The 26412-nt window shown below is 35.4% G+C and overlaps 3 protein-coding genes across 3 annotated transcripts; all 3 read right to left on the bottom strand.

Moving 5' to 3' along the window:
• Positions 1-339: 339 nt before the first annotated feature.
• Positions 340-818, bottom strand: LOC132279351 (histone H4). Its single transcript, XM_059781312.1, has one exon. The coding sequence runs from the start codon at positions 758-760 to the stop codon at positions 449-451; it is 312 nt and encodes a 103-aa protein (XP_059637295.1). The 5' UTR covers positions 761-818; the 3' UTR covers positions 340-448.
• An 8184-nt stretch (positions 819-9002) lies between these two features.
• LOC132279350 (AAA-ATPase At5g57480) lies at positions 9003-11077 on the bottom strand. Its single transcript, XM_059781311.1, has one exon. It carries the CDS (start codon positions 10811-10813, stop codon positions 9260-9262), a length of 1554 nt encoding a protein of 517 aa, XP_059637294.1. The 5' UTR covers positions 10814-11077; the 3' UTR covers positions 9003-9259.
• A 4934-nt stretch (positions 11078-16011) lies between these two features.
• Positions 16012-26089, bottom strand: LOC132279345 (protein YIP4b-like). Its single transcript, XM_059781307.1, has 3 exons — positions 25323-26089; positions 16751-16825; positions 16012-16549 (listed from the first exon to the last, which is right to left on the bottom strand). The coding sequence occupies exons 1-3, from the start codon at positions 25815-25817 to the stop codon at positions 16289-16291; spliced, it is 831 nt and encodes a 276-aa protein (XP_059637290.1). The 5' UTR covers positions 25818-26089; the 3' UTR covers positions 16012-16288.
• Positions 26090-26412: the final 323 nt, after the last annotated feature.

Genomic DNA, 26412 nt, shown 5'->3' with positions numbered 1-26412 from the left:
GAAAAAATTATAATTTTATATTTTTAAGGCGTTATTTATATAAAATAAGATTAAAGTCGAATGACTTCTTATGTTTTACAGTATTTTTTATTTTTGTAAGTTGCTTTAGAATGTTTGAAGTAATAGTAATTGAAATTAAAAAATAAAGCTTTTGAGTCCTTTCCAAAATTCGAATATGAAAAATATTCTTGCTTCCTGCAAATTTGAAAAAAAAAAAAAAAAAAAGGAGTCACTAAGTGAAAGCCAAATTGTTACCCATTTTTTGAGTCTATATTAGGGTTTGCAAAAAAATAGAGAACAATCCAAACACCCACTAAAACTTGAAAGAAGAAAATTGAATTTGCATAAATCTCAATAGTCCTCTTCATTTCTTTCCATTCATGAAATTAATTACATCATTGAAAAGGAAAAATTTCGATTCGAGCTAAACATCAAACCCTAGCCCTAACTAACCACCGAAACCGTAGAGGGTACGGCCCTGCCTCTTGAGAGCATAAACGACGTCCATGGCGGTGACAGTCTTGCGACGGGCGTGCTCTGTGTAGGTGACAGCATCACGAATGACGTTCTCGAGGAAGATCTTGAGTACGCCTCTGGTCTCCTCGTAGATCAGACCGCTGATACGCTTGACTCCACCACGCCTCGCCAGCCGTCTGATTGCAGGCTTCGTGATCCCCTGGATGTTGTCTCTCAACACCTTCCGATGTCTCTTCGCTCCTCCTTTGCCCAGCCCTTTCCCTCCCTTTCCTCTTCCCGACATCTTATCTTCTGCTTCTTCTTCAACACCTCTCTCTATCTCTAACCTTTCAACGCTTTGAATGAGGTGATTGAATGATATACATACGTATATATATATTATTTACACACACACAGCACAGTTTTGCGCGGTGGCCGTCGGATTGTTGGCGATCCGTATTTGGTTTTCACATCTCGTTTTAACCGTTGGATTTGGAGGTGCGAAACTATTGGTGGAAATGAAGTGTTTCGGATTGATGACATGTCAGGTTCTTGTATTTGTCTTTCCATATCTCTAATAAATAAAAATTAAAAATTAAAGACGACACCAAAGCTTCGAGTGCCACACTAGTCAGGCCCTTGCGGGAATGGCCTGTTACGGGGTTCGAGTTGCGGTATCGTAAAACCCCCAATACTCTTCTTCCTCTATCTAAAAGAGGTATTTTTAAATACCTCTCTTTTTCGGTAATATACATTATAATTTTAGAATCTCTTTCGTGAAAATTTCAAACTCTTTACAAATTATTATTAATTTTTCTTATATTTTTCATCGACAAGAATTTAAAGCATCTATTTGATTTTAACTTTTACCATTAGACCACCACCTTTGAAAGATATTATTTAATGGAGTGATGTCAATAATTTTGAGACAACTTGTTATGGTGTAAGAGAGATCAAAGAAGGTTCTTTTCTATCACACTATCTCTTTCACCATTAACAAATATGTATTATCATTTGGAAAATGCTGAACACTGGTGATGTTTTATACAACTTCGAGGCAAATGGGGCAGAAGAGGGGTATCTCATAATCAAAATCCACAAAAGGTCAAGGTAATTGTCAGCATTCCAACCCGAATTTTTTAAAAGAAAAGAAGAAAAACAACCATAAATGGTAATTGAAGACCTCGCAAGATGCATAACTTGTGTAATTTAGAATTCAGAATATTTGTGTCCAGTGCTCATATGAAGCTTTTTTTTGGTACTTGTCTTTCGTATTCAATAAATTACAATTCAAAGTGCAATTTGATACCATGGTTACGAGTGCCGCAGTTGGCAGGGTCTTTGTCGATCTTTGTCGGTTGTGCGGGTTCGAACTTTGGTATCAGCAAACCCAACCAAACCAAACCTCTCTCTTCTCTCTATAAGAGGTATTCTAAAATACCTCTCTTTTTATATTAAAAGAAAAACATCACAAGATAAGGTTCTTATAACTTGTCATTAGCAATATAATATAAAACTTACATTAATTGGAATCTAATAAATGAAATCCAAAGACCACCAACCATTCCCATTAGCAATTGATTCATACTAATTAAAATCTCTCCATTCCCTGCACCTTAAAATTTCTCTCCGTTTCCTACACCTTAAAATTTATTTATTTTGTAGCTTGGCCAGAATAATATCAGACTTCAACTTTGTCCCTACCTATAGGGACTTAGCATTCGACCATCTACTTAAGTACATTTTCATTTTAACTTATCATTGTGATTGATTAGAATCATGTAAATATTTTTTAATTCAAGAAATTATTAGATAATTTTGGGCCACTAGACACTTGGTGGTCCAATTCAATCTAAATTCTTTGGTGTAAAAACTTGAAAGATATATAATATATTATAAAGAAATCTTATCATTGGTTTTGATTGGACTAAACTACTAAGTATCAAGGGTCTCTAATAATTTAGAATTCAAGTACTTCTAAAAATTGCTTCATTTTGTGGTTTGTTGTGCACGGTAAATTATAAGTCAAGGTTAATCCTGCTCTGATTTTCTTGTCTCAACTTAGTGTTTGTCTTCTGCGCCTTAGGGTCGTAGCCCAGTTGTTTTTTCTCGCCTTTCAAAGTAGAAGATCTAAGAGTTCAGTCCCCGCGGGACATATAGGTGAGTAGGTGTAGAGTAAAAAAATATATATATATATACACTTCCAATTTTAATTGGTCTCATTTTTTTTTTCAATAACTGGGATTTCCGGGATTTTGTCTGGACTAATCCACGAAACCCGTGCAAGGCGACCCTTCCACACAAATCGGGTAAAATTCGAACTATTTCCGTGATCGTGGCCCCTAAGAATTGATCGCACTTGAAAAGATTCGAATATGAAACTTAATCCTTGATAAGGTATTTAAGTCCTATAACTTCACCATTGGAGCTAATCAGTTGGGGTCTAATTGGTGTCATTTTCTCATTTGGACATCCTCCAACTTGAGCTATGCAGCCTATGCTATACAAACTTATTATCTCAAGTTGTATTTACCATCATTGGAGGGAATGAAATTGTAGGATCTTTGAAAAATAGTAGTTCAACCCCATCACGTGCGTTATTAATTCCATTAGAAACATAGCCTAAATTCTCTATAATTAAAGTTAGCCAGAATAACAGTCCCCACAGTGCTCATATGAAGCTTTTTAGTACTTGTCTTTCTTTATTCAATAAATTAAAATTCAAAGCACAACTTGTCACCATGGTTCCGAGTACCGCAGTTGGCAGAGTCCTTATGAATCTTTGTTTGTTGTATGGGTTCGAACCATGGTATCAACAAACCAAACCTTTTCTTCTCTATAAGAGGTATTCTAAAATACCTCTCTTTTTATATTATTTATTTCTTTAAAAAAGAACAGTTATAGCATATGTGTTCCTTCTCTCACCATTTTCTACTTTCAAGTTTTAAAATGCTATGCATTTCATGAATAGTGCAAATATAAATAAGTTACATTATTTATAGTGAAAAAGTTGAATTGACATGTTATGATATTTAAATGAGTTTAAATTTATTGACTATCAGAAATCGTGTTGTTTAATTATATTGTGTCGAGTTTGTAACATCACTCTTATCATTTTTAATAATTAATAACAATTATAATATAATTTAAATAGTTAAATATAATATTATGATCCAATTCCAACCTCAAAAGATAAAGTTCTTATAACTTGTCATTAGTAATATTATATAAATTTACATTAATTGGAAATCTAATAAATGAAATCCAAAGACCACCTACAATTCCCATAGCAATTGATTAATACTAATTAGAATCTCTCCATTCGGTGCACCCATCAATTTTTTAAATTTTTATTTATTTATTTGGGCAAGAATAATTTCACATACGCACCCACTTTGTCTTTATCTATAGGGATGTGTGAACATTTGACTATCTACTTTTAGTACACCTTCATTTTAACTTTGTTAAATATTTCAAAATTGAAGAGTTTTCTGAGAAATAATTAGATCCATGACCAATGCAGCAATATCTCATGCATATAATTATTCCCATCATTGTACCTTAGTGATTTCTCCTCAATCTCCAAAGTAAATGATGAGAGTTCAAGTTCTAGTAACCACAAAATGAGTGAATGACTGAATTTCTTGTTAGAAAAAATAAAAAATAAAAAAAATAAAATTATTCCCATCAGGCCTTTAATGGACCGACCATTACCCAAACCGAAAATTAACAAATTTGGCTGGGCTGAACATGCTGGGATGGGCTGGGCTAGCAACTCTTTGCCTGTAAGCATTCTTCTGTGTGACTGTGTGTCATCTCGAAGTGTTGGTAATTGCATGATTTTTTTTTTTTAGTTCTTTTCGATTCTTGGTTGTAGCAAGTGTGACCCACGAGAATCTCCTGCGGCTCACACCTTTCCTATGATAAAAACTTAAAAGCTTTCGACATAGCAATCACATTGTATCACGCACTAATTAAATAAACAATGACATACAAATAAAAATGTATCTATTTTTGTAGACATGTGTCTGTGTTTAAATAGTACATGTTACTATGTAACCATTAAACCCTCTCTTGCCTCCTCACAATCGCTTGACAATCGTCACGTCGAGACCTTCCTCTGTCTGGCCACTCCAAGGGATATGTTTCTATCCACACCCCCAAGTTCGGGCAAGAACTTTGGCACGTCCAAGAACCCCATGCTAACCCAGAAAATGTAGGAACAAATATATGCACCAAATTCATCAATTTCCTAATTTAAGTACAAACTGTAAATATATTGAGCTACATCTATTTAGCTGTGGTATTCACTCTCTCATGTAGATTCCTAAACATTGGGTTAGGATGGCCTTTAGTTCTAGTCCCCTTACTCAAATGGGTTTTTGTAGTTTAATTTGGGCTGTGAGTGAATCCCAGGCCTAGTTGCATCAAGGATATACAAAATGCTGTTCAAGACATGTTCCATTCACGTAATTTCACACATTCTACACACACAAATACATATATATATATATATAGAGAGAGAGAGAGAGAGAGACATGCACATTATTGCCATTGTTAGGGCAATGCAGAATCTTTCAACCTGATGGAACCAAGCAAAGGTTAGATATGCGCCAAGATGCTGTCTAGTTCAATCCTTTTCTTTTGGTGGCCAAATGATTCAATCTTTGACAATCAAGCCTAACTAATGGGCAAGTGGAGATTTTGAATTACCATGAACTTAAAACTCATATGGTAGATCCAAAATATGCTAGAAATCTTAATAAAATTTTTTATTTTTTATTTTATTTAAAAAATAAGTGGTATTTAGAAGTTTGTGATATCTTTCTTCATAAATATGAAAAAGTACTTGAGAACTAGTAGAAGAAAAGTTTGTTATTGCACCAACAATGACTAGCCTTACTATTTATGCTTTTCCTAATTGTTATCTTTGCATATGCGAACAGAAATATATCTCCTTTGTAAATAAGAAATTTATATATACAAAGTATGATAATTTGAATATGCATTGTTATTATTATTATTTTTTGATAATTACCTTTTTTATACTTATAAAAAAAAATTGTTTATTAGTAGGGCGCTTGTCCATTTACCCAAAAGTAAGCTTATGCTAGACTCTCATTATATTTTCTCCCACCAAAACTTGCAATGCGGTCGGGTCACCCTGTCTACCCGAACGCCTTCCGGGGGTCGGACTCTTGGTATGACATCGGATTAAGGTTTGAGTTTGACTCTGATATCAACTGTAATGGTTGACGCTTGTCCATTTACTCAAAAGTTTAAACTATTGGATAGTATTGTATACTCATTTATTTATACTCTATCACTTTCCTATTCAGATTCGATGCGGGACAAATGACCCTTATTACACTAAGTGAACAAGAAAAGATCATTACTTCATATATATATATATATATATATATATATATATATATATTGCACATAGACATATTTGTTTTCTCCTTCATAAGTCAAGCTAATATGCGAACGCCTTCGTAAAGCAATAGTTAGGTTGCTTTTCATTATCATCGAGAGTCCGATTTTGAATCTTCGTAACCCTAACTTCTAATTTAATATATATAATATTTTTATTAAAATAACAATTTAAGAATTGAATTTGATAATTACTGAGGTTAATTTATGTGAGCATAGTAATGAATTCCATCACATCATATTATGTAACTGTAAATTTGGCCTCTGAATAACTACTCTTATAATTAATCAAGTGTTTCGTGATCTTTTGTATCTTGAAATGAAAAGGGCCGTGGATTAATGTAGACTCATTCAACGGCTGAAAGAAGAAAGCATAGAATGGATTAAAAGATGAGAATCTTAGAACTTTTTAAATTGGACAATATTTTGCATAGAATTGAATGAGCACCATCTGTTTAGCTTTACTAAATTTTAATTTTCAGAACTTTTTTTCATATTCACAAAAGAAAAACATTGTTGTTGACAATTAGGGTCGGTCCATTAGCCACCATTTGTTCTTTATTTTAACACGTCTCAAGATTATCATCTTTAGAAAGTACTGTAATTACTATATTATTATTATTATTGTTGTTGTTGTTCATGTTGGATGGTTTAAAGCAGCGACATTTTGTTTTCTTCTTGTTGTAAATATGAGAATTCAAAATTGAAAACAACTACTCCATCCAAATAATGTCAAAAGTCTTTGCATTTGTTGTGCACGATTCTTAACATGCCAATTTTGTGAAACAAACATGGCATGCCATAGAGAAAATTCTACTAGCACGGAAGTCAATAATACCACCTACAAGAAAGTGACATGATGTTACTTACCCTATATATATATATATATATATATATATATATATATATATATATAGGCATATGATTTAACTTGAAATAAAATGACAAAATGATATCTCCACCGTATCTGCGTGGGTGATATTTTTTTTGGTTTGTGTTAGCTTACTATAACAAAACAAAAACACGAATGTTTGAAATTTTTGTTCCCAGTTGAATAATATTGAAATACATTTAAAAAAAAGATGTCAAAACTAGAAACACTAAATTGATATTTCTTTTCACTCCTGCAATATATATAAAAAAACTATTCACAAAAAAAAAATAAAAACTTTAACTAATCATTTAAATTTACAAACTTACAGAACTTTTTCATCAAATATGTTTTTATATTTTTACTTTTAAAATTTCTACTATATTTTACCGAAAAGACTTCCAAATAATATAAGAAAACATTTCAAAGCAGATACCTGTACAAAGCAATGTCAAACCGCCCTACCTGCGTCAAAACTTTGAAATTGATAGCTTGTGTTTAGCGGCACCAACTACCAAATTACGAAATTGGGCAGCATAAATGAAAGTGAAATACCATTTTTCACTTCACACCAGATGAAAAAGGTTTGAAAGACATGTTTTACATGGACAAAATAAAAATGATATATTTATGTGAAAGGTTGTGTAGACCACGTAGGTCAAAATCCACTCCAGGCTTGAGATGAAAAAAAAACGCGAGTTTGCCTTTCCAACTCAGGAACAAAATCATAAACAAAAGGTGTCAACTTTTCTCATCATAGGAGGGGACTTTTCCTTCTCAATCTTCCTTTCCCCAACATAAAATCTTGGGATTTGTTCACATGTTTTCTATCTTTCTCCAAATTGCCCCTCTAAATCTTATCCACAACTTCTTTGCGGAAAGCATTAGTGGACCAACCCATCTAACTTGGTTTTTGTTTTCCTAGCTACTCTCATTACACCTAAACGATTAAGAAAACTTTTCACAAAAAAAAAATAATTAATTACTATTTTGTGGGACTAAATTGGCTTTAGTGCTAATTCAAACAAGCTTGATAAAGACATACTCATTTAAAAACAATTCAGTTTGTAAGAAAAAACAAAGTTATGTATGACAAGAGATTACAATACCATAAGAATGACACATATAGCTCTTTCCTTCAACCCTATTGTTTCTTATTACACCAATGTGACTCATCTTTATACCCATTGTGGAAACCCTCAACCACCCATTTTTTTTTTTTTTTTTTTTTTTTTTATTTTATAATAAAAAACTCTCTCTTATTAGTATTATATGATTATGAGAAACATTGCACATAAGTAAAAAAATGTTAAATAAAGCTGAACAAGTTATTATGTGATAGATAAGTAATTGTAAAGAAAATATGTAAGTTTTATTTAAATTTTTTTAATTTACGTGTCTAATGGTAATTGGCAGCGACTAATAACAACCCTTGAACAATTTAACCCGGCCATAGAATGAGTTGAATGCTAATGTTCCTAATACCCATGTCTCTGTCTTTTGTTAATATTAATTTGGAATTGTTGCCAATAGCCACAACCATATATATATATATATATATATATGCTACAAAAAAATTGAAGATGATGTGCTTTCGAAATTGTCCCTACTTTAATAATTGCAAAATGTTAGCCCAACTTATATGTAGTAAATTCCCAACATATTCCATCAAGAAATATAGGTGCCCATGTGCGGTTTGTGTAATCCATCGCCGAGCCAGCTAACAATGTGTGTTACAAACTTGTATATTCCGTAATAGGAACTTGTGATCAGGTAAGAGGTAACATGTGAAGGAGATATGATATGATCATCATCACATGAAACCAAATATACTCTAACATCACATTACAAATGCATATAGCCCGACACATCCACATGAACTTCGGTTTTTGTTTTCTTTGACAAAATGAATGCCCTACCCATTTGGATGTGACTAATATCATCATCCTCCAAAACTTATGAAAACCACTTTTATTTCTTTATTATTTTTTATTTTTTTAACTTTTTGAACTCTTACGCTAGCAAATAAAAAAAAAAAATGGAATTAGAAACCTCTAATCAATCCAGACGATATAATCTCTTCTTACCCAATGGGAAGTGTAGATACTATTTCACGAGGGACGTGGTTAATGGGTATATGTTTGATTTAATGTGGCGACACACGTCGGGTCCGGAGTGGTGACATGGTACCAACCCAATAATTTCTCTTTATCCGTGGGGGAGTGGGTAAAATCAGCATCTGTATGGGTCATATCATGTTTGATTTTCATTATTTGAGCTAAAACAAGACACCTAAATAATTAAACATGATAAAAATGAAGAGCATGGTTGAGCCTTACAGTTTTCCTTTTCCCAATTCGCAGTGTCCATTTCCTCCCTACTACACAAATTCTCATTCTGTCCTCTCTCTCCCTCTTCCTCTCCCTCTCCCTCTCCCTCCCAAAAACATGCAAGAAAAATAACCCATTTCCCATTTCCCATTTCTGTACCATCGATCAGTCAGTTAAGCTTCTTCTCATCATCATCTTCCTCTTTTTCTCCTTTCTTGCAACTTTCATCCTCCACCATCTGATCACCACGCCCCTCTTTTGGACTCTCCAAAGCCCTCTTCTCTTGCTCTTCTTCCTCTTCCACCTCTGTCAATTTCCTTTCCCTCGAACCCCCATTCACTCTATTCCTCTCCGCTTTCCCCTTCAATGCCTCCAACAATTCCCTCACTGCCTTCTCCCTATCTCGCCGGTTCTTGATCAAAACCTCACTGATATCCGCCGGAGTCATCTCCGCCTCATCAATCACCTCCTCAAATTTGTTCAACATTTGCTCATCCAAATCACCAACATCATAGCCCAAGTAATTCTTCAGCAGAATCTTCAATGCCGGGAACGAACAGTAACTCATATATATGTGCATGTCCATCCGACCACTTCTCAGCAATGCCGGATCAAGCTTCTCAATGTGGTTCGTCGTAAACACGAATATCCTCTCACTCCCACAACACGACCACAATCCATCTGTGAAATTCAGCAACCCAGATAGCGTAATCGTATTCCCACCCTCCTCGTCGCCGCCACTTCCACCGCCCGGCAACGCCGCAGAATCATACGATGATCTTCCCTGGGAGTTGCTATTCTTCTTCCGGTTAGTCAAATTGATTGAGCAATCAATGTCCTCAATCACAATGATCGACTTCGAGCTCGTCTTCATCAACAGCTTCCTCAGTTCAGAATTGGTGTGCACTTCTGTCAATTCCAAATCATATATATCATATCCCAAGTAATTCGCCATGGCCGCGATCATACTGGACTTTCCGGTCCCCGGAGGTCCGTACAGAAGATAGCCTCTCTTCCAAGCCCTCCCAGTCTTCTGATAAAACGATTGCCCATTTGCGAAGTCGAGAAGATCCTCCATGATTTCCGACTTCTTGAGAGGATCCATCGCCAGAGTATCGAACGTGCTCGGATGCTTGAACGGAACAGACTCCCATGGATGACCTCTGGAATCCAGAGACCCACCTCGCGAATTTGTGTATAGAAATCTATCTTGATTTTTTCTTCTGATTTCGTTGGCTCTGTCCATGATGTAATCGAGATAGGATTCGAGAATGAGTGTTTTGTGTTTCTTGTTGATGCGTAGTGTGAACCCTCTCTTCTCTTCCGGCAATGGACGCCACGAGAAGGTCTGGGATTGGCGTTGCGTGACGATGTGTTCCCAGAGGACGGAGACGCCGTTGTAGACGTCGATGAGGCGGTCGTTGTTGGAGAGGCCGAAGGTGACGGCGCTGGAGTTGAGGCCGCGGGTGAGGCTGAGGCGGCTGCCGGCGATGGAGGCGGAGCTGCTAAGGTAGAGCTGGACGGCGTTGTAGAGCTCGTTGGTGTTGACGCCGTCGATCTCGGTGATGTCGAAGTAGCAGTAGGAGGAGAACCAGCTGAAGAAGCGGCCGAAGAGCTTGACGAATGCGAAGCGGAACTCCGGAGGGAAGACTGTGTGGAGGAGGCTTTGGCAGAAGGCCCAGACGCCCATGACTGAAGCCATGGTAGTCCAGAACTCCTTCATCTTCAATGTGTTAAAAGAGATAGAAACTAGAGAGAGAAAAGTGGGCAAGGAAGGATTTTGAGGGGAGAAGAAGAGAATTGTTGGGGTTGTGTGAAATGGGTATCGGTTGATTTATAGTGGAGCTGAATGGGTTTTTGTAATTTGTCAGTGGGAAATTGAGAAGTTTAGAGAGAGAAAGTAAGGGGAGAATAAAGCAAAGCAAAAAGCTCAGAAAGGAGGGTAAAAGGGGTTTTGGGTTTGTGGGAGTTTGGCTGGCCATGGGATATAAGTACAAGGAAAACAGCAAATGGTTTGGCTAAAAGACAAAAAGGTTTTTTGGATTGTTGAGTTGGGAAAGAGAGAAAGGGGTCTATCCCCTATTTTGGGTGATTTACAGTGGTAAAACACTGTCATTTACTTTTACATGGGGTACCTTATTATGAGTGATTTGAATGAGTTTGCTACCATGAAGGAAGGAACTGGACTGTGAATTGAAAGGCCTGATGTATCCAAGATTTGGGAAAGAGATGTTGACAGAGACTTCAAAAAAATATACTAATCTATAAAATTTGTTTGGTTGGTAACTCTAAATTAGTTACGAAAAAAAAAAAATTTATTTTTATAATTAAGTTTTTAAAAATTAATTTTAAAAAAATTAAATCAATTTTTTTTTTCTTTTCTTCTTGTTGTATAGTAACTAAAAATATAAATCTTTTTCCAGAGTTACAAATTAAAACAAGACCTATCATTTTTAAAATAATAGTCATGCCTAATAGACTCACTTGGTTTTCTATTTCATGAGAAGGGAACTTCTTTTTTTTTCATTTTTTTTTAGTACATTTTTTTGATAATCTTTTCAACTAGAAGTAGTAAAAGATATATAAAATATTCACATCCAAACACACTATTTGATCTTTTAAAAACAATATATTTTGTAAATAATAATGTGATTAAGAGAGTTTTCTCATTAGAATAAATTATGAACTCTTTACATTTAATCATTGAATGAAAATTCTTTTTATAATATATAAAAAGTCAAATAAATAATTTAATATACTTTTCAATCTATTAATTAAATAAAAAGAGCTCCTAAGAGTGTTATTATTTTTAATGTTTTTACATTATAAAAGCGAAAAACAAGTACATGTCTCCTCTCTGATAACACTGTTAAATTGAGAATGTAAACTAGCAATATAAAAATCTCCATTCTCCATTAAATGGATTGGTGTGTATTTTACAATGTTACCCTCGCACTTGTTTCTCTGGCTTTGTTTATTTTCTCTCAGAATTGTATAGAATGCAAAACTTTGATTTGTTTTCTTCTCCACTTTCTCTCAGTAACCAACCAAACAACAAGAAACAAGTTGCACCAATGCAGTGGACGAATCCAGATATATTACTGATCCAAATTATAATTTGAAAAAAACGTATCATACTCCTATTATCTCATATCATTATATAAGGAAAAAAAACATAAAATCTTAAAAACAGAACCAAAAAAGATTTTAAAAAAATTAAATACTTTCCAAAATAATGTCTAGATTCTTTTTTTTGGCAGATGACTTTAGCATAAAGTCTAAACTCTTGAGAGGCTTCCAATGACTTTAGATACATGGGACAACTTTGTCAAAATAAAATATTGGTATTCAATGAACCTAATCTACCTATAGTTACAATCTACACAATCTGCACGTAAAATTAATTTTCATAAAATTGGGGTTTTAAATTTGAAGATTGAATTCATTCCATGACACTGAAACAATTTATTGAACTTGGATTGGATTAGAATCAGTCAATTGAACAAAGATCAACCATACACCAGAGTTGAGTTTTGAAAAACATTCATTAGACCATTGACATATGGGACATGATTGAGTTCAAGTCAACACAACCCAATTAAACCAAACAAAATAAAATCTTACCCAGGGTCCATTATTGAAAATCAATTTAAATCTTTTTTAATAATTTTAAGATCCAATTACACACTTTTATGATTAAATTGATTATATCGATTTATATTAATATTCGTCTGAAGCTGTTATTGCAATTATCAATTTATCTAAGTATGTACCTAAAGAAGATTAATAGTCGGTTATGATGGGCTGCACAGGGCTGTGTGCAGAGGCATATGTAAACACTAGTCACTGGATAATGATATTTTAACAGGGTAGGTATTTATGTCTATTAAATATTAAGTTTCAACCACTACTGTTTATCATGGACAACATATAAACTCACGTGCTCTTATCACACGTACGTGGATAACATTCCCAAACCCAACAGACAAAGGCCAATCAAACTAGTTGTTTTTTGGCATATCCCCAATTTGTAGACCTAATTTTTTTAAATACATTTCAACAAATGATCAAATTTGAATAGTAGTAAATTGTTTTTGAGCCAATCAGCTTCAGTGCCATCAGGTTCCACCATGGAACCGTGTGGATTCCACCACAAGACTCTGCTCGGACAGCTTACAGCCAGATCCGCTTGACAACATCGTCTGATTTGAAATTATTCGTGACTATAGCTAGTATTTCTTGCAACGGTGAAATTTCATTTATTTATATTTCACTGTTATAATGATGAAATATATTAATAAGAAATGAAATTGGCACGCATTCCCTGTATGGTTAATTGTGGATTAAAAAATGTCAAATGTAGGTATATATCAATCAGTGAATGTTTTTGCATGATTAAAATTGAGAACCAGTTTTGACAAGTTAGTAGTGTACTTGAGTGTTAAGTGGAGCAAGATCAGAAGAAAATAAAATGGAACATGTGAAAGACGAAAAGCAAAAAAGTGTAACGAGACATGAGTTGAGAAAGTGGGGCTCGTGTTTTCTGTAGCCCAATGTGATGGTATGTTTATGTGACACGGAAGAGATATAGGACCAGACCAGACACGGATGTGATAAGAAGTGATATGAATCGATCTCTCTGTTTCTCTCTCTCTCTCTCACTATATATGCATATATATATATATATATATATATATATATTTCTGCTTTGGTTTTGGAAGTGACCACAAAGCAACACCAATCCCTTTGCGTCGGTTTTACTTACGGTGAAGAGAATCCTTTTGGGTTTTGTTCCTCTGTCTGATCTCTTTTTTCATCATTTCATCTTCTGCCATGCAAACAGCTCTCCCCCACAACACACACTTGCAAGTTAAGCTCTCCCACCAAGCAACCCCACAACTCTCTCTCTCTCTCTCTATATGTATATATCTGTATCTATATATATTCTGTTTCGGTCCGGCCGTACAAATTACGTAAACCAAACATTGGGTTACAGTAGTACACTGTGTGGATCAGAGGTGCCTGACTTTACAAATTCGGGCTTACGTTAACCAAACATTTGTTACAATATTAAGCACTAAACACCCAGCTAATTGGCCCACCAACAGAGTTGGCATATAAAAATATTAATTATTTTATGTGGTTAAGAAAAAGACTAGTCATTATCCACAAGCATGATGGTCTTTTCAGATGAGGCAGAAAAAACTTTCGTGGATTCAGTTTGATGTTCTGTATTCTTCCATGTCTACCTCCTAATGCGTTATCTATGTTAAAATTGTCTAATTGTAGAATAAAATAGAAAAAGAAAATCATATCAAAATATCGAAAAATTCAACTTCATTTAATTGGTCAAGAGTCAGAAGATAGAAGGCTCTTGAACTTGAGACATTCTAGGATTAAAATATACCTCGACAAATGATGGCAGTTCATAGTCCCAATTTTTTCAATTTAAAAAAATAAAAAATTACTATTTAGATCTATTTCTCAAATCGATGTGTGAAAAGTGCCATCCCCTACTACTAAAACCGATTTATAATTATAAATTATTCATTTGATGAACTTTTAACTTGGTATTTTACTTCAATATATTCAACGACCAAAATGGTCTGATATTTGGGCTTCAAACTGGATGTTATATCATATGTGACCCTCCACAAGTAAGTACGGCCTGTAACTAAAAAGAACATCAGAGACGTACAAAACAGCTACAACACACTAAGACAATCTTTTGTGCAATTTGAGTTTGCACTTTGCAGATGATTTAGCTTAAATTATTGTTTGGTAGCTTAGGGAGGAAAGAGGAGGAATCACTTCCCTTCCCCTCATTTGCTCTACCCCTTTTTTTTATTATTATTATTTTTTTTCCCCCCACCTCTTAAAAGTTCCAAACTAGAGATGAACTACTCTTCATCAAATCTTTTCCCTTCCTTTCCTTCCACCTCCTTTCAACCAAACTATGTGTCAACATCAAGAGTTCAACTTCAAAATTTCTGACTTTTTTTTTAGTTTAAATAAATAATTTTTCCTTGAAACGAACTATCTCATACAACTAACACTGATCAAAACGTAATAAAAATACCAAGAAAAAATTTAAGCTGAAACAATCTAACAGTCCAATCCTGCATAAGATGGCCAAAAAAGTGGTCAGCATATACTTACTAGAGGTAAAAAATAAAATGCCAATGATTCATGAACTGGTTAGCATATGCAAAGGCCTTTACTTGTAACATCCTTAATAAGAATCACAACTCTGTGGAAAACAAAAGAAAATGTCCGACATATTTGCTGTCCTCCAGTAAGAGCAACAAGTACAGGAGGCAAAGATTACTCTGCAATTACTACTACCATACAAATGATTCTTTTGACTGCACATATTCTACAATTACGTAAATTAAAGTCTATTGCATTAGAACCATAAGCTCTTAAAAAGTAGGGGAGCAGGAATTTGCAGTGGGCATATATTATCTAATAGATACTGATTAAAGCAAGACTAACGCATTTCAAAGTGTAACTAACGGTCAAAATTTAAAAAGAATCATAGGCATTGAAAAGAACATTTATTCAAAAGTAACATATTCTTTGGGTTGAATATCCCAACCTTCAAAAGAAGAACTAGTAAGAACCCGAAAATCTAATGGTACACATCTCACACAGTTAATATCACATCAAAATATGGTGTACAGCTAAGTTTATATGCTGTGCTATTATATTCTGATACTACTGCAGTGACCAGCTAAAGTCTGTTGAAAATAAATCTTACCTGTACTACCTTCAAGACAAATTATCAGATTTGAGAGAGATCCAATTCTTGGAAGCAAGTGTTGCTTAAACATCAAAAACAAAATTCAAATTCGGATCCCAATGTCAGTAAACCCTCCGGAAAATTGACAGATTGAGTTATATTTATGTTGGATATAGTAGTTTCATGTAAAAATATTCATACGAAAACCCTCCAGAAAATTGGGACAGATTTGAGTAACATTAATGTTGGATAGGGTTTCATGTAAAAATTTCATACAACTAGCATAGAATATTGGCAGACCGAGTTCCACATGTACTAAATCAGAACCAGAGCAGGGAAAAAATTTAAGGAAATCCCACAAGAACCAAAACGACCACCACACAAAACTTGCCTATACTAATGGCTTGCGAGTTTGATCAGCCTATAAGAATTTCTGTAATAATCACTGCTGATGCCTTAATCAATGGCAATGATGAGAAAACCAACAGAGACATACATGAGTAACACAGGGTAGAGTGCGAGGGCTTTTCTTCTTGGGTTGACAGCTGTACTCATGAATGGATATGCAGCCCAGGAGCTCCAAGCCAATGTCACACACACCACAACCAGCTTCACTATCACATTGTCCTTTAACATGCAAATTAGGGCACCAACATCCAGAGGGAATAGACAGTAACCCAGGAGACTGAGACTTTGGAAGAAGATTATGTGACCGCCCTGAAACACAATACATGGAAAACTTGTCAGTCCAAAGCGAACAATTGAATTATGGAAGTAGTTATCAAATTCAAAAATTTCCTGGGAGACCTAAGGTTTCTCTCTCTATACAGAACAGTATCAACAAAACTGGAACATTCTAACTTCCAGCAGAAATTGATTTCTAAATTATAATCTGAAACCTCGAGAGAGGGTGATTACCAGTAGTAGTACATTCAATGTCAGAATCACAGCACCAGCTGCCAGCAGTGCAAATGCAACAGCAAAGACTTCAGACTGGAAGATAAGCAAAGGCACAAAAGGCTGTTAGTAGTGAACTCATTCCAATAACTAGCTCCATTTTTAACAAATGAAAAGTAACGAGAATAATATGATGTCTAAGGAAAGAAAACCAGCCTCTTCAGGAAGAGAATTAATATAAAGTGAAGATTCTGGATCTCTTATATCAAATAATGATGGTCCTTGCATACAAAAGATTTACAGTATTCAATCATGTAGCTTCTGTCTCTATAGAAAACGCCATGTCTATAGCAGAATTATCAAACAAGTTATTCAAAACATTGGAAAAAAAAAAAAAAGGACATGGACAATAAAAATTGGATGGCCAACCACAAACTCCTCCTCCTCCTGCTGAAAATGGAATGGAAGTATATATAATTGAAAACCGACAAATAAAATTTCTTGACAATCATTTCATCTTATAATTTCCACCTTAGTGGTATCATAAAGTCGTAATTTTACTAGCATATAGAATGAATCCCTGGTATGGTTAGAAAAATAAAGAATAAGTATGATTCAAATGTGTTTCACTTAAAATGTGAAGTAAATTTTTTTTCAACTATATAAAAATACGAAATCAGTTTTCAGTCATTCAATGAATGATTAATCATCATAAAAGATGGAAATACACAATTCAAAGGGTATATTGCAAACCACCCCACGCCCCGCCCCTCCTATCCCCACACCAAAACCCCTAAACACATTTTTGACACAGAACACTTAAAACTATAGCGATTTTTGCAAACGCCCCCTTGCCATTGTTGTGCCGTTGAAAAACTAATGTTATTGCATGACCATGTCACCTGACCCATAATATTATTTAATTCTAAACTTACCCTTATCAACCAGAATGTATGTATGTTCAGGTGTATGTAAATGTGTGTATACACACACGCGCGCACAAAAAGCCCACATAGTCCACGTTCTCTCTCATCATTTGGCATCCCATCTTCCTTCCTCTTTCACCTCAAAATGAATCTCCTCTCTAACACTTCTCCTCCTCATTCTTTATCTTCCTCTTCTACATTTATTTTCTATTTCAGCTATGAATCCATCATATGATTGTATTTCTCCAGATTTTCTCTAAAACCACTGTATATGCAAACAAATCAAACGGAACTCTTGTATACACACAAACATAAGCATTTGACCAGATTCATTATGTTTTTGTATGGGTATGCTGCAGTTCAAGTGGGTTATTAGCTAATCACTGATGGTTTGAGAGGGGTTTATTGCGATTAACCCCAATTTAAATGATAGAAATTCCAACAAAAAATTGTATCTAAAATGACAGGGAAAGTGTAAAAAGGACAAAATAACATACGAATGTTAAAATTTAAAAACAATCAAAAACTTCGTAGACACATCACTGATTACCAACAATGTGGGGCAAAAGAAATCCAATACATAGATTAGTTAATGTAGAATTGAAAAAGATTGTATTATCTAAATTAAGTTATATAGGAATTCCTAAGTCCAAAAGTTAAGAGTTATATAGGAACGCCATCGTCAGTGGAGAAGAGTTGTCTCGTGTCGTTTTGGTGAGGAGAGTGGGGGCTGGTCCCCTCTCCCAGTCACTATTTTGGGAGGCGTGGTGTGTGGAAATTCATTCGGAAGGGCTGGGATGTTTTCTCCTCACACATTAGATTCAAAGTTTGTGATGGCAGACATGTTCGTTTTTGGGAGGACCTTTGGTGCGGAGATCAATTGCTGTCTCACTCCTTTCCTAGACTCTACAGTATTGCAGTCAATAAGCATGTCTACGTAATTGATTGTTTTCAACTTGATAACAATGGAGTTACGTGGGATGTGCGTTTTAGGCGCCCCTTTCAGGATTGGGAAATGGAGGAAGCTTGTGTTTTTTTGGATGCATTGTATAGGCGGAACGATATTGGCAGAGGGTGAGATGATATTTTGTGGGTTCCTTTAGCTCATGGTAGGTATGGTGTCCGATACATGTTCTTGTGTTTGTCCAATTTCATTGGTCACGAGTTCCTATGGAAGTCTGTTTGGCATTTCAAAGCTCCTCTTCGAATCGGATTCTTTGTTCGGACTGCCACATTGGGAAAGATTTTGACATTGGACAATTTGAGAAAGAGAGACAACATCATTGTTAATTGGTGTTGTTTATGTAAAGCAGATAGTGAATCAGTGGATCATATTCTTTTACATTGTCCTGTGGCATATGATTGTTGGAGTTTTATTTTTTACATGTTTGGCCTTTTTTGGGTAATGCCTAAGCACTCCTCACAATTGATTAACGCTTGGAGAAGTTGTCCTGTTAAAAAAACAAGCTTGTGATTATTGGAGGATTGTTCCACATTGTGTTTGGTGGTGTTTATGGCGTGAGAGAAATAACAGATCCTTTAAAGGAAAAGAATCGTCTTTAGCTAATTTAAAAATTCATATTCTTCGTTCTTTGTTCTGTTATGTAAGAGGAAACGCATGCTCCTCGATTGATGATTTCTTTGATCTCTTGGATCCTATTGGTCCACAGATCGTTTTTTCTTCTTGCATTAGGGATGTGTTCCCCTTTTGAACGTTTTTCTAATATATTTTTACTTATAAAAATAAAAAATAAAAAAAAAGTTAAGAGATAAAATAGCAAGTAGAATGACAACTAAAAATAATGAAACAAACTACATATGTTGAAAAGTGTGGAATTGTAAAACGAGATTGTCATTCTTGATCATAATTGTTCTTTGTGGATTCTTAAATGGAGTTTGTGTAGATATGTTTAAAAGTACTCCTTTATTATTTCCTCCAAGAGGAGTTCTTTTAATTCTATGAATTTTTCGAATATCCTTTTTCTTTAAGTATCATCAAAAAAGTTTTAGATTGCCCAGCACTCCACCAATTTGTAACTCAAAGCTTAGGATTTATATTAAATAAAATAAAAATCAACAAGGGGAAAAATACTATATAGATTCAAGATATAATAAAAGAGTGAATGATTTTTATTTATTTTTATTTTATTTTCATTTTCCACCTACAAATTATTAATGAACACCTTTTTGTTGACTCTATGAGATTTAATATTTCTACAAAGCATGAGTTCAATTACAAGTAACTGAATGTAAGAATCTACAGAATTTTGTGTATAAATATTGAGTCTGTCCCTCCACCCGCATTATCTCTCTCTCACTAGTCTTACTCCACTTACCCTTACAAAGAGACAATTAATAAATTTTCCACCACAAAAGTACCAATTCTAGTTGCCACTCCCATATATATATATATATATAGATTTATAAGTAACTGAAGTGGGAGGTCATAAAAAAAATGTGAATCATATTTTACCTAATTTCCCCTTCTTTTTTTTTTTTTTTTGGCAGGTGAATTGATTTCTCCTCGAGAACCACTATTTTAATTCAGGAATCCATCATATATTTTCGGGTAAAGTGCATAAAACCCCCCTGAACTATACTCTATTTTCCTAAAAGCCCACCTAAACTTCTATTTTTACAGTTAACCCCCTAAACTATTAAAAGTTTTGCAAAAAGCATCCACCGGTGAGGTTCTGTTTGATTTCTCCGGCTAAATAGGCGCGTGATGATCACATGCCATGGCTATAATTTTAAAATGACAAACATACCCTTATAAAGTATTAATTAATAAAAACCAATATTCTCAACCCATCTTTTCTCTCTCCTTGGAATCCAGACCATCAATCTCTCTATTTGTATATATATATTTGTGTGTGTCATATATATATATATATATCTGTCATTGCACTCTAAACTGTCGCCCTACGCTCAAGCTGATATGGATTGCGAGAGTTTTAAGTCTGTTCCAATCGAATCGGCCCCAATTTGTTGGCCGAATGTGGTCAAGAATTGTCAACAAAACATGGGTCTAAAAGAGCGAAAAGCGACCGGCGATGGCAAGATGAGAATGAGAATGGGTTGTGGGGAATGTCTTCACCTTCGTTGAATGGTATCACTATAAATGGTGACGGGGTTTCAATTTGGGGGTTAGGGTTGAATGAGGAAGTTTGGGTTTCAAGCTGGTGTTCTGAGGAAGTTTGGGTTTCGACAAATTGAGAAGCCGATGGGATTCAGTAAAACAAAACAATCTGATGGGAAGCGTGGGCGTGGAAGGTAAAAGCGAGACGGTGGATCTACCTCGCGTTGAATGATTTTGTGGCTCTTTTTGAAAAGATTTTTCACCTATTCTTCGTTCACTGATCTTAGTTGCTGGAGTTGGAGGTCGAGAAAGAAAAAAAAAATTGAGACAAAGAGAGAGGGAGGTAGATCGGAGGGTGTCGGCCGTGAATGGTAGAGGTGGTTGGGTGGAGAACAATGGTGGCGGCCATGGACGAACGTGGAAGGAGTTGGGCAAAGATGAATCAGAGTTGTTGAGGAGTTATTGACAATGCGGTGGTCATCGTCCTCGCCGCCGATGCTACACGACTGTTCCTAGAGGAAGACATCAAATAGACATCGTGTTTGGCGGTGCTAAAATGAGGTGGGTGTTTCGCGTTACAGTGAGGTGGGGTAGGTGATGTGTTGTCCAATTCTTATTGGTTATTGAGGTTTTGCTAACACATCAGCAGCACAAGTGTATAAAGCATTAAAACGGCGGGTTTCACTGAAGGATAATTTCATAATCTTCTTTTTCCGGTACCAGAAAACTCACTAGTTTAGGGGGACACTTGTTAATTCAGAGGGGTTTTGTTCAAATGCCTTATAGTTTATGGGGGTTTTATGCACTTTACCCTATATTTTCACCACAACAAAGATTGTAAGGAATTTGTCTCTTGCCTTCAGACCCCTTCACAGCATGCATCTCAAGGGTAAGGAATAGCCTCAAAGAAATATCTGTTATCAAAATCCAAACTAGTCTTCAAAATTATATCCCGTCATACTCGTAACCTCATCTATCCTCGAAGTAATATCTGTGGTCAAAATCCAAACCAGTCTTCAAAATTATATCTCATCATAATCCTAACCTCATTATAAATAATAAGAATTTATGTTCTTTTATTGATAAGGAAAAAATATTCAATCCAGTGGTGACTGGCTGTGTTACTTAGATTCTCCCTCAACTGAACATACTTGTGTCGACATAACACGACACGACTTGGGTATGGGTATGGGTATGTAGTATGTCCCTTACAAATGTACCTAAATAGGACACCTAGATCCTCTAATTGTGAAGAACTCAAATCTGATAGCCAAGAAGATTTTCCTAATTCTGAGATAGGTGGAATCTCTCCCTTTTTCACCATTTCCATTTAATATAAATTAATATTGAGTATATTTTGAAGAATAATAGTACGATCTTATACTTTTATGTATCGTATAATGTTAAGTGTGCAAGAAGTGTTCATGCACCCGTATGCAGGTTTTGGACACATTCAAACTGAATCCCCATATCCTAAATTGACAAGTCTGACATTTGCACTAGATTTCACAGAATCATTCATTCATAATTTCATCTTTCTCTTAATCTTGTCATACATCCATCACAACAGTTGCAATTCCTGCTACACTCATCTTATGAATATGTTACTTCTTAAATACCCAACATTCTCTCATGTAGAATATGGTTGGTCAACCCCAAGGGTATAGCTTATGGTCTATGTTACATGGACTCGGGTACGTGTGTCATGTACGGATATGTATCCATGCATCGGACGTGTCAAATCTCTAAACCAAAGGACACGTGCACACTACTAAATATTCATTTTATTTAGTTAATTTATTTTATTTTCTACAAGAAAGTAATGTTTTTATCTAATATAGTGTTCAATATAGGTTTTAAACTAATTTTAAAGTAATAATACAATATAATTGAATGATTGGATATGTTTTTTAGGTACATGTCCAACCAAAAGTGTCGGACACATCATATGCCCATGTCTAAGCAATATGTGTCCAACACGGGTGTTTTACTACATTTGAAGAGTCCATGTAACATAGTTTATGGTAAGGCTCTTACTTCACAGTTCACATCCTAGAGGTTGGGGGTTCGAATCCCCTTGGGGCCCGGCCACCCCCAAGAAATTTTCTCAACAATTGCCAGAGCATATAGGATTGGGGAACTGCATGTGGCCGGTGGTGGATTATGAGGTGCTTGAAGAAGCACGACACCACCAATGTCGACCAAAAATAAAGAAAATAATATATATAAAAAAAAATGGTTGGTCAAGTGGTTATATGTTTTATAAGATTAAGAATTACTTTTCAAGTTTAGATGTATATGCAGCATTCCTCCATTACATATCTTGCTTCAAGTCTACGATTAACATTGTCTGTAATTTCTCCCTCTATATACACAATTGAGCTTAGGTAACAAAAATCTTTGCTTTTTGGTATGTATTGACCTTGATCTTCACTACATTCCTTCTTGTGTATCTAGTTTTACTAAAGTTACATTTTACATATTCACTTTTAGTCATACTTATCTTAAACCCTCTTCATTCTAGTATTTCTTGTCAAACCTTTAATTTAGCATCATTCTGAAAGTATTCTATTAGTTCATCTATGACGAGGATAAAAAGATATCTGTTTAATATCTATTCATATTGAGAAATTACATAATATCTACCCGCTGATCAAGCAGAGACGCTGCTAGTGAACCCCCTTTTCAGAAATTCCCTCGTCACCTACTAGTGAGCCGGAAAGTTTAGGGAAGCCTCTTGGAAGCTCAGCTCATTAGTGCATTATTGCCAAAAGCAACAAGTTCAGTAATGAGCATAATGGCCCCTTCTCTTCGCAACAGAAGCGCTAGAAGCAAAGCCCCTTTTTTGCTCCTCTATTGGATAGCTATGGCTTATTATGACAGGGCGATAACTTCACCCGGATCGGGAGAAAAAAAAGATGAATGATATTCAAAGAAGATGAAGGTAAGTCAGATTAAATCTAAAAATTAAAAAAATACGAACTATGTCTAAATACTGAGAACAAAATGGAAGCAAACGAATGAGATCTTAATCTAGGGATTTTAGTCTTCAAATGATTGATAAAAAAACAGCCACATGGGTAGCAGACTTCTTAGTTATAATCTATTCTAGTGTGTGTAGCTTACATGTTATTTGTTATTAGACGAATGATCTGATGTCCTTTTATCACTATTCACAATGAGTTGGATATAGTGTGTGCTTTAAACATCAAGAAAGCCCCAGCTTATTATAATCAAAGTGCCTAATTGTCAGGCCATGAAACGAAGAGCTAGGTCCCAGCTGCATTTCAGTTCCGAACCTCTAAAAGGTTCGCAAGAAGCACTGAACCTAAGCACTTGTAGAAAGCCATTGCTATAATTTGACATCACTAATAGATAGTCTTAGAAGTCTAGTCTACTAACTCATACCCAACAATTTCTTTCTGTTAAAGAACAAAAGTGAAACTTAAATGCTTATTGGGAGATGTAATAGCTCAATTGCTCCTGTATTTTGACTGTGGTACTTTGATGGATTTATTGTTGTTCAGTTGGTTTAGTGATGTCATTTGCTGTTTGTTTGTTTTGTAGGGCTCAGCTCTCTGTTTTAGGGTTTGTTCTCCCCTTGTCTTGTACTATATTTTTGTATCAATATGATTATTTTGTTTAGCAAAAAATAAATAAGAAATAAATAGCTCAATTGGATAACATGTTGATGGAAGAACTGTGATTGGTATTCAATATATTATTTCTAATCATCCTATCAGTTTTAACATTTTCTTTTTGCTTGGTAAACTATCAGTTTGACATTTCTATTCATGGATGACACAAACATATAGTGATTAAAAAAGAACCGTTACAATTACCTACCTCATCAGCTATTATTTTAGCATTTATTGCATATTTTAGCCACACCTCTAAGCTCTGAAACATTATGTACCATATGTAACCCTAAAATACATTGTGTATTAGTTTGCTTCTTGTCTTGCTTAGTGCACCTATCCCGCTAGTTAAGAACTTAAAAATCCCATGTCTTTCATAATCAAACCTCTATCCTTGACTAGAGTAGGTTAGGACAACACCTCTCACTTGATCAATCGAATATTGACTGCATTATGAACCAGGACTATTGAGTATCCAACAAGGGACCACTACAAACACAATCTTCCGTCTTAAACATGCTTGTAATTCTTAAAAATGAAGCTCCTAACACAGATCCCCTACCAATCTATATTGAACAAATGTGTGATTCTTAAATCATCCAGCTGCAATATTTCAAATTTACCTTAAACCAAAATTGGTACTAACATGTAAAATACAAACGAAGTTTACCTGACAATCCCAAAAAATAATAATAATAATAATAAACCTACAATATGAACTAGTCATCCAATATAACAAAAAACATTTGCCCATATTCTTAGAAGTATGCAGATCCATCAATGCAATTATCAGCAATTGTCGTATAATGAATAAAGGTTAACAATAAGCACGATACCCAAAAGGAAATGCGTAAATACATAGAATAATGGGTTTGTAAGATTTAGTTATAACCTACCTAAGAACGTAAGTGTATGAATCAATACATGTATACAAAATTTCTAGGGCTCACCTTCTTGACGGAAGCTGACCATGACAAGGTGAGACCGAGGAACACAATGAAGAAGAATGGCCCCCAAAGATCCCAATCCCTCAACGCTTTCCCCGGGTCATCACGATACGGGTTCGGAAACACCACAAGCTTCAAGTTGCTGACAATCCTGGACAGATCCCTCTTCACCGTGTCCCACACCGGCTCCGTCAGCGTGTTCGGGGGCGACCCGAACCCGGTGGGACCATTGTTCTGCCGAGAATTGGATTGACCGCCGGTGGAGCTCGGCAGCGGCGGTGGGGCAGGGACAGCTGCCGGCTTGGTTGGCAGTGGAGGCAGATTGGAGGACATGAACGGTGATGGCGAGACCGGGATTGAGGCTCTAGGAGGGCTGGGAGGACGCGCGGGTAGGACAGTGGCGGGGCCCGCTTGGACGCTGGCATTGATGAGGTTCTCGATCTCGTCGATATCGGATTGGGAAGAGGGGTGGAGCGGTACGGTGTCGCCGTGTGACATTTTTTTTTCCCGGAAAGTGAATTGCGATTTTCTTGAGAAAACTACTGAGATCTGACGGAAATTGTAGAGATCTGAGGGAAATAAAGGGTGGACGAGAGAGGAGTGAGAGAGTTCTATGGAGAATTGACAGAGAGAACGGAGGTAGGTGTCGGTGGAGAGAGATAGTGATCGGACAACGAGCACATCTTCCTGGGCTTGGGATTAGTTTGTTTTTGTGCAATGCTTTTTTTGCCAAGACGTCGCTGCTAAAAGTAATGTTACAACTTACAGGTAAACGGTCTGCAAATCAACAAATTAATTAATTAATACAAAGCTCGGATCCTTTGGACTTGGATCCTATTCGAATTTATCTATCCGACCCTTTAAGAGAAAAAATATAAATGCAAGATATTTTCGTGAGTTAAATAATTTAACACTATACTTCTAAATTGCATTCTCCAAATAAATGTGCTGCCAATTTAATACTTTAGAATTTAACATGTGGTTCTAAATCGCATTCCCTGAAATAAATCTGCTACATGGACATCAAAATGGTAAAAGTTCTAAATTACTAAGATTCAGAAAGATTCTAATGTAATTAATCTCTTTAGTGGAC

The sequence above is a fragment of the Cornus florida genome, unplaced genomic scaffold (genome assembly GCF_030987335.1).
Source record: "Cornus florida cultivar Cherokee Brave unplaced genomic scaffold, ASM3098733v1 CherokeeBrave_3.0.0_Hap2_Chr10, whole genome shotgun sequence".
In the NCBI taxonomy this organism is placed as follows: Eukaryota; Viridiplantae; Streptophyta; class Magnoliopsida; order Cornales; family Cornaceae; genus Cornus; species Cornus florida.
The sequence above is the reverse complement of the archived record's forward strand: the minus strand, read 5'-3'. Positions and strand labels throughout refer to the sequence as shown.

Bases quoted from the DNA above. Each gene is read 5' to 3' on its own strand.
- LOC132279350 (XM_059781311.1), bottom strand. From the start codon at position 10,813: ATGAAGGAGTTCTGGACTACCATGGCTTCAGTCATGGGCGTCTGGGCC.
- LOC132279351 (XM_059781312.1), bottom strand. From the start codon at position 760: ATGTCGGGAAGAGGAAAGGGAGGGAAAGGGCTGGGCAAAGGAGGAGCG.
- LOC132279345 (XM_059781307.1), bottom strand. From the start codon at position 25,817: ATGTCACACGGCGACACCGTACCGCTCCACCCCTCTTCCCAATCCGAT. The intron at 16,826-25,322 runs GTGAGCCCTAGA...CTTATCTTCCAG, and splicing joins GGTCAGCTTCCGTCAAGAAG to TCTGAAGTCTTTGCTGTTGC. The intron at 16,550-16,750 runs GTAATCACCCTC...ATTGTGTTTCAG, and splicing joins CATTGAATGTACTACTACTG to GGCGGTCACATAATCTTCTT.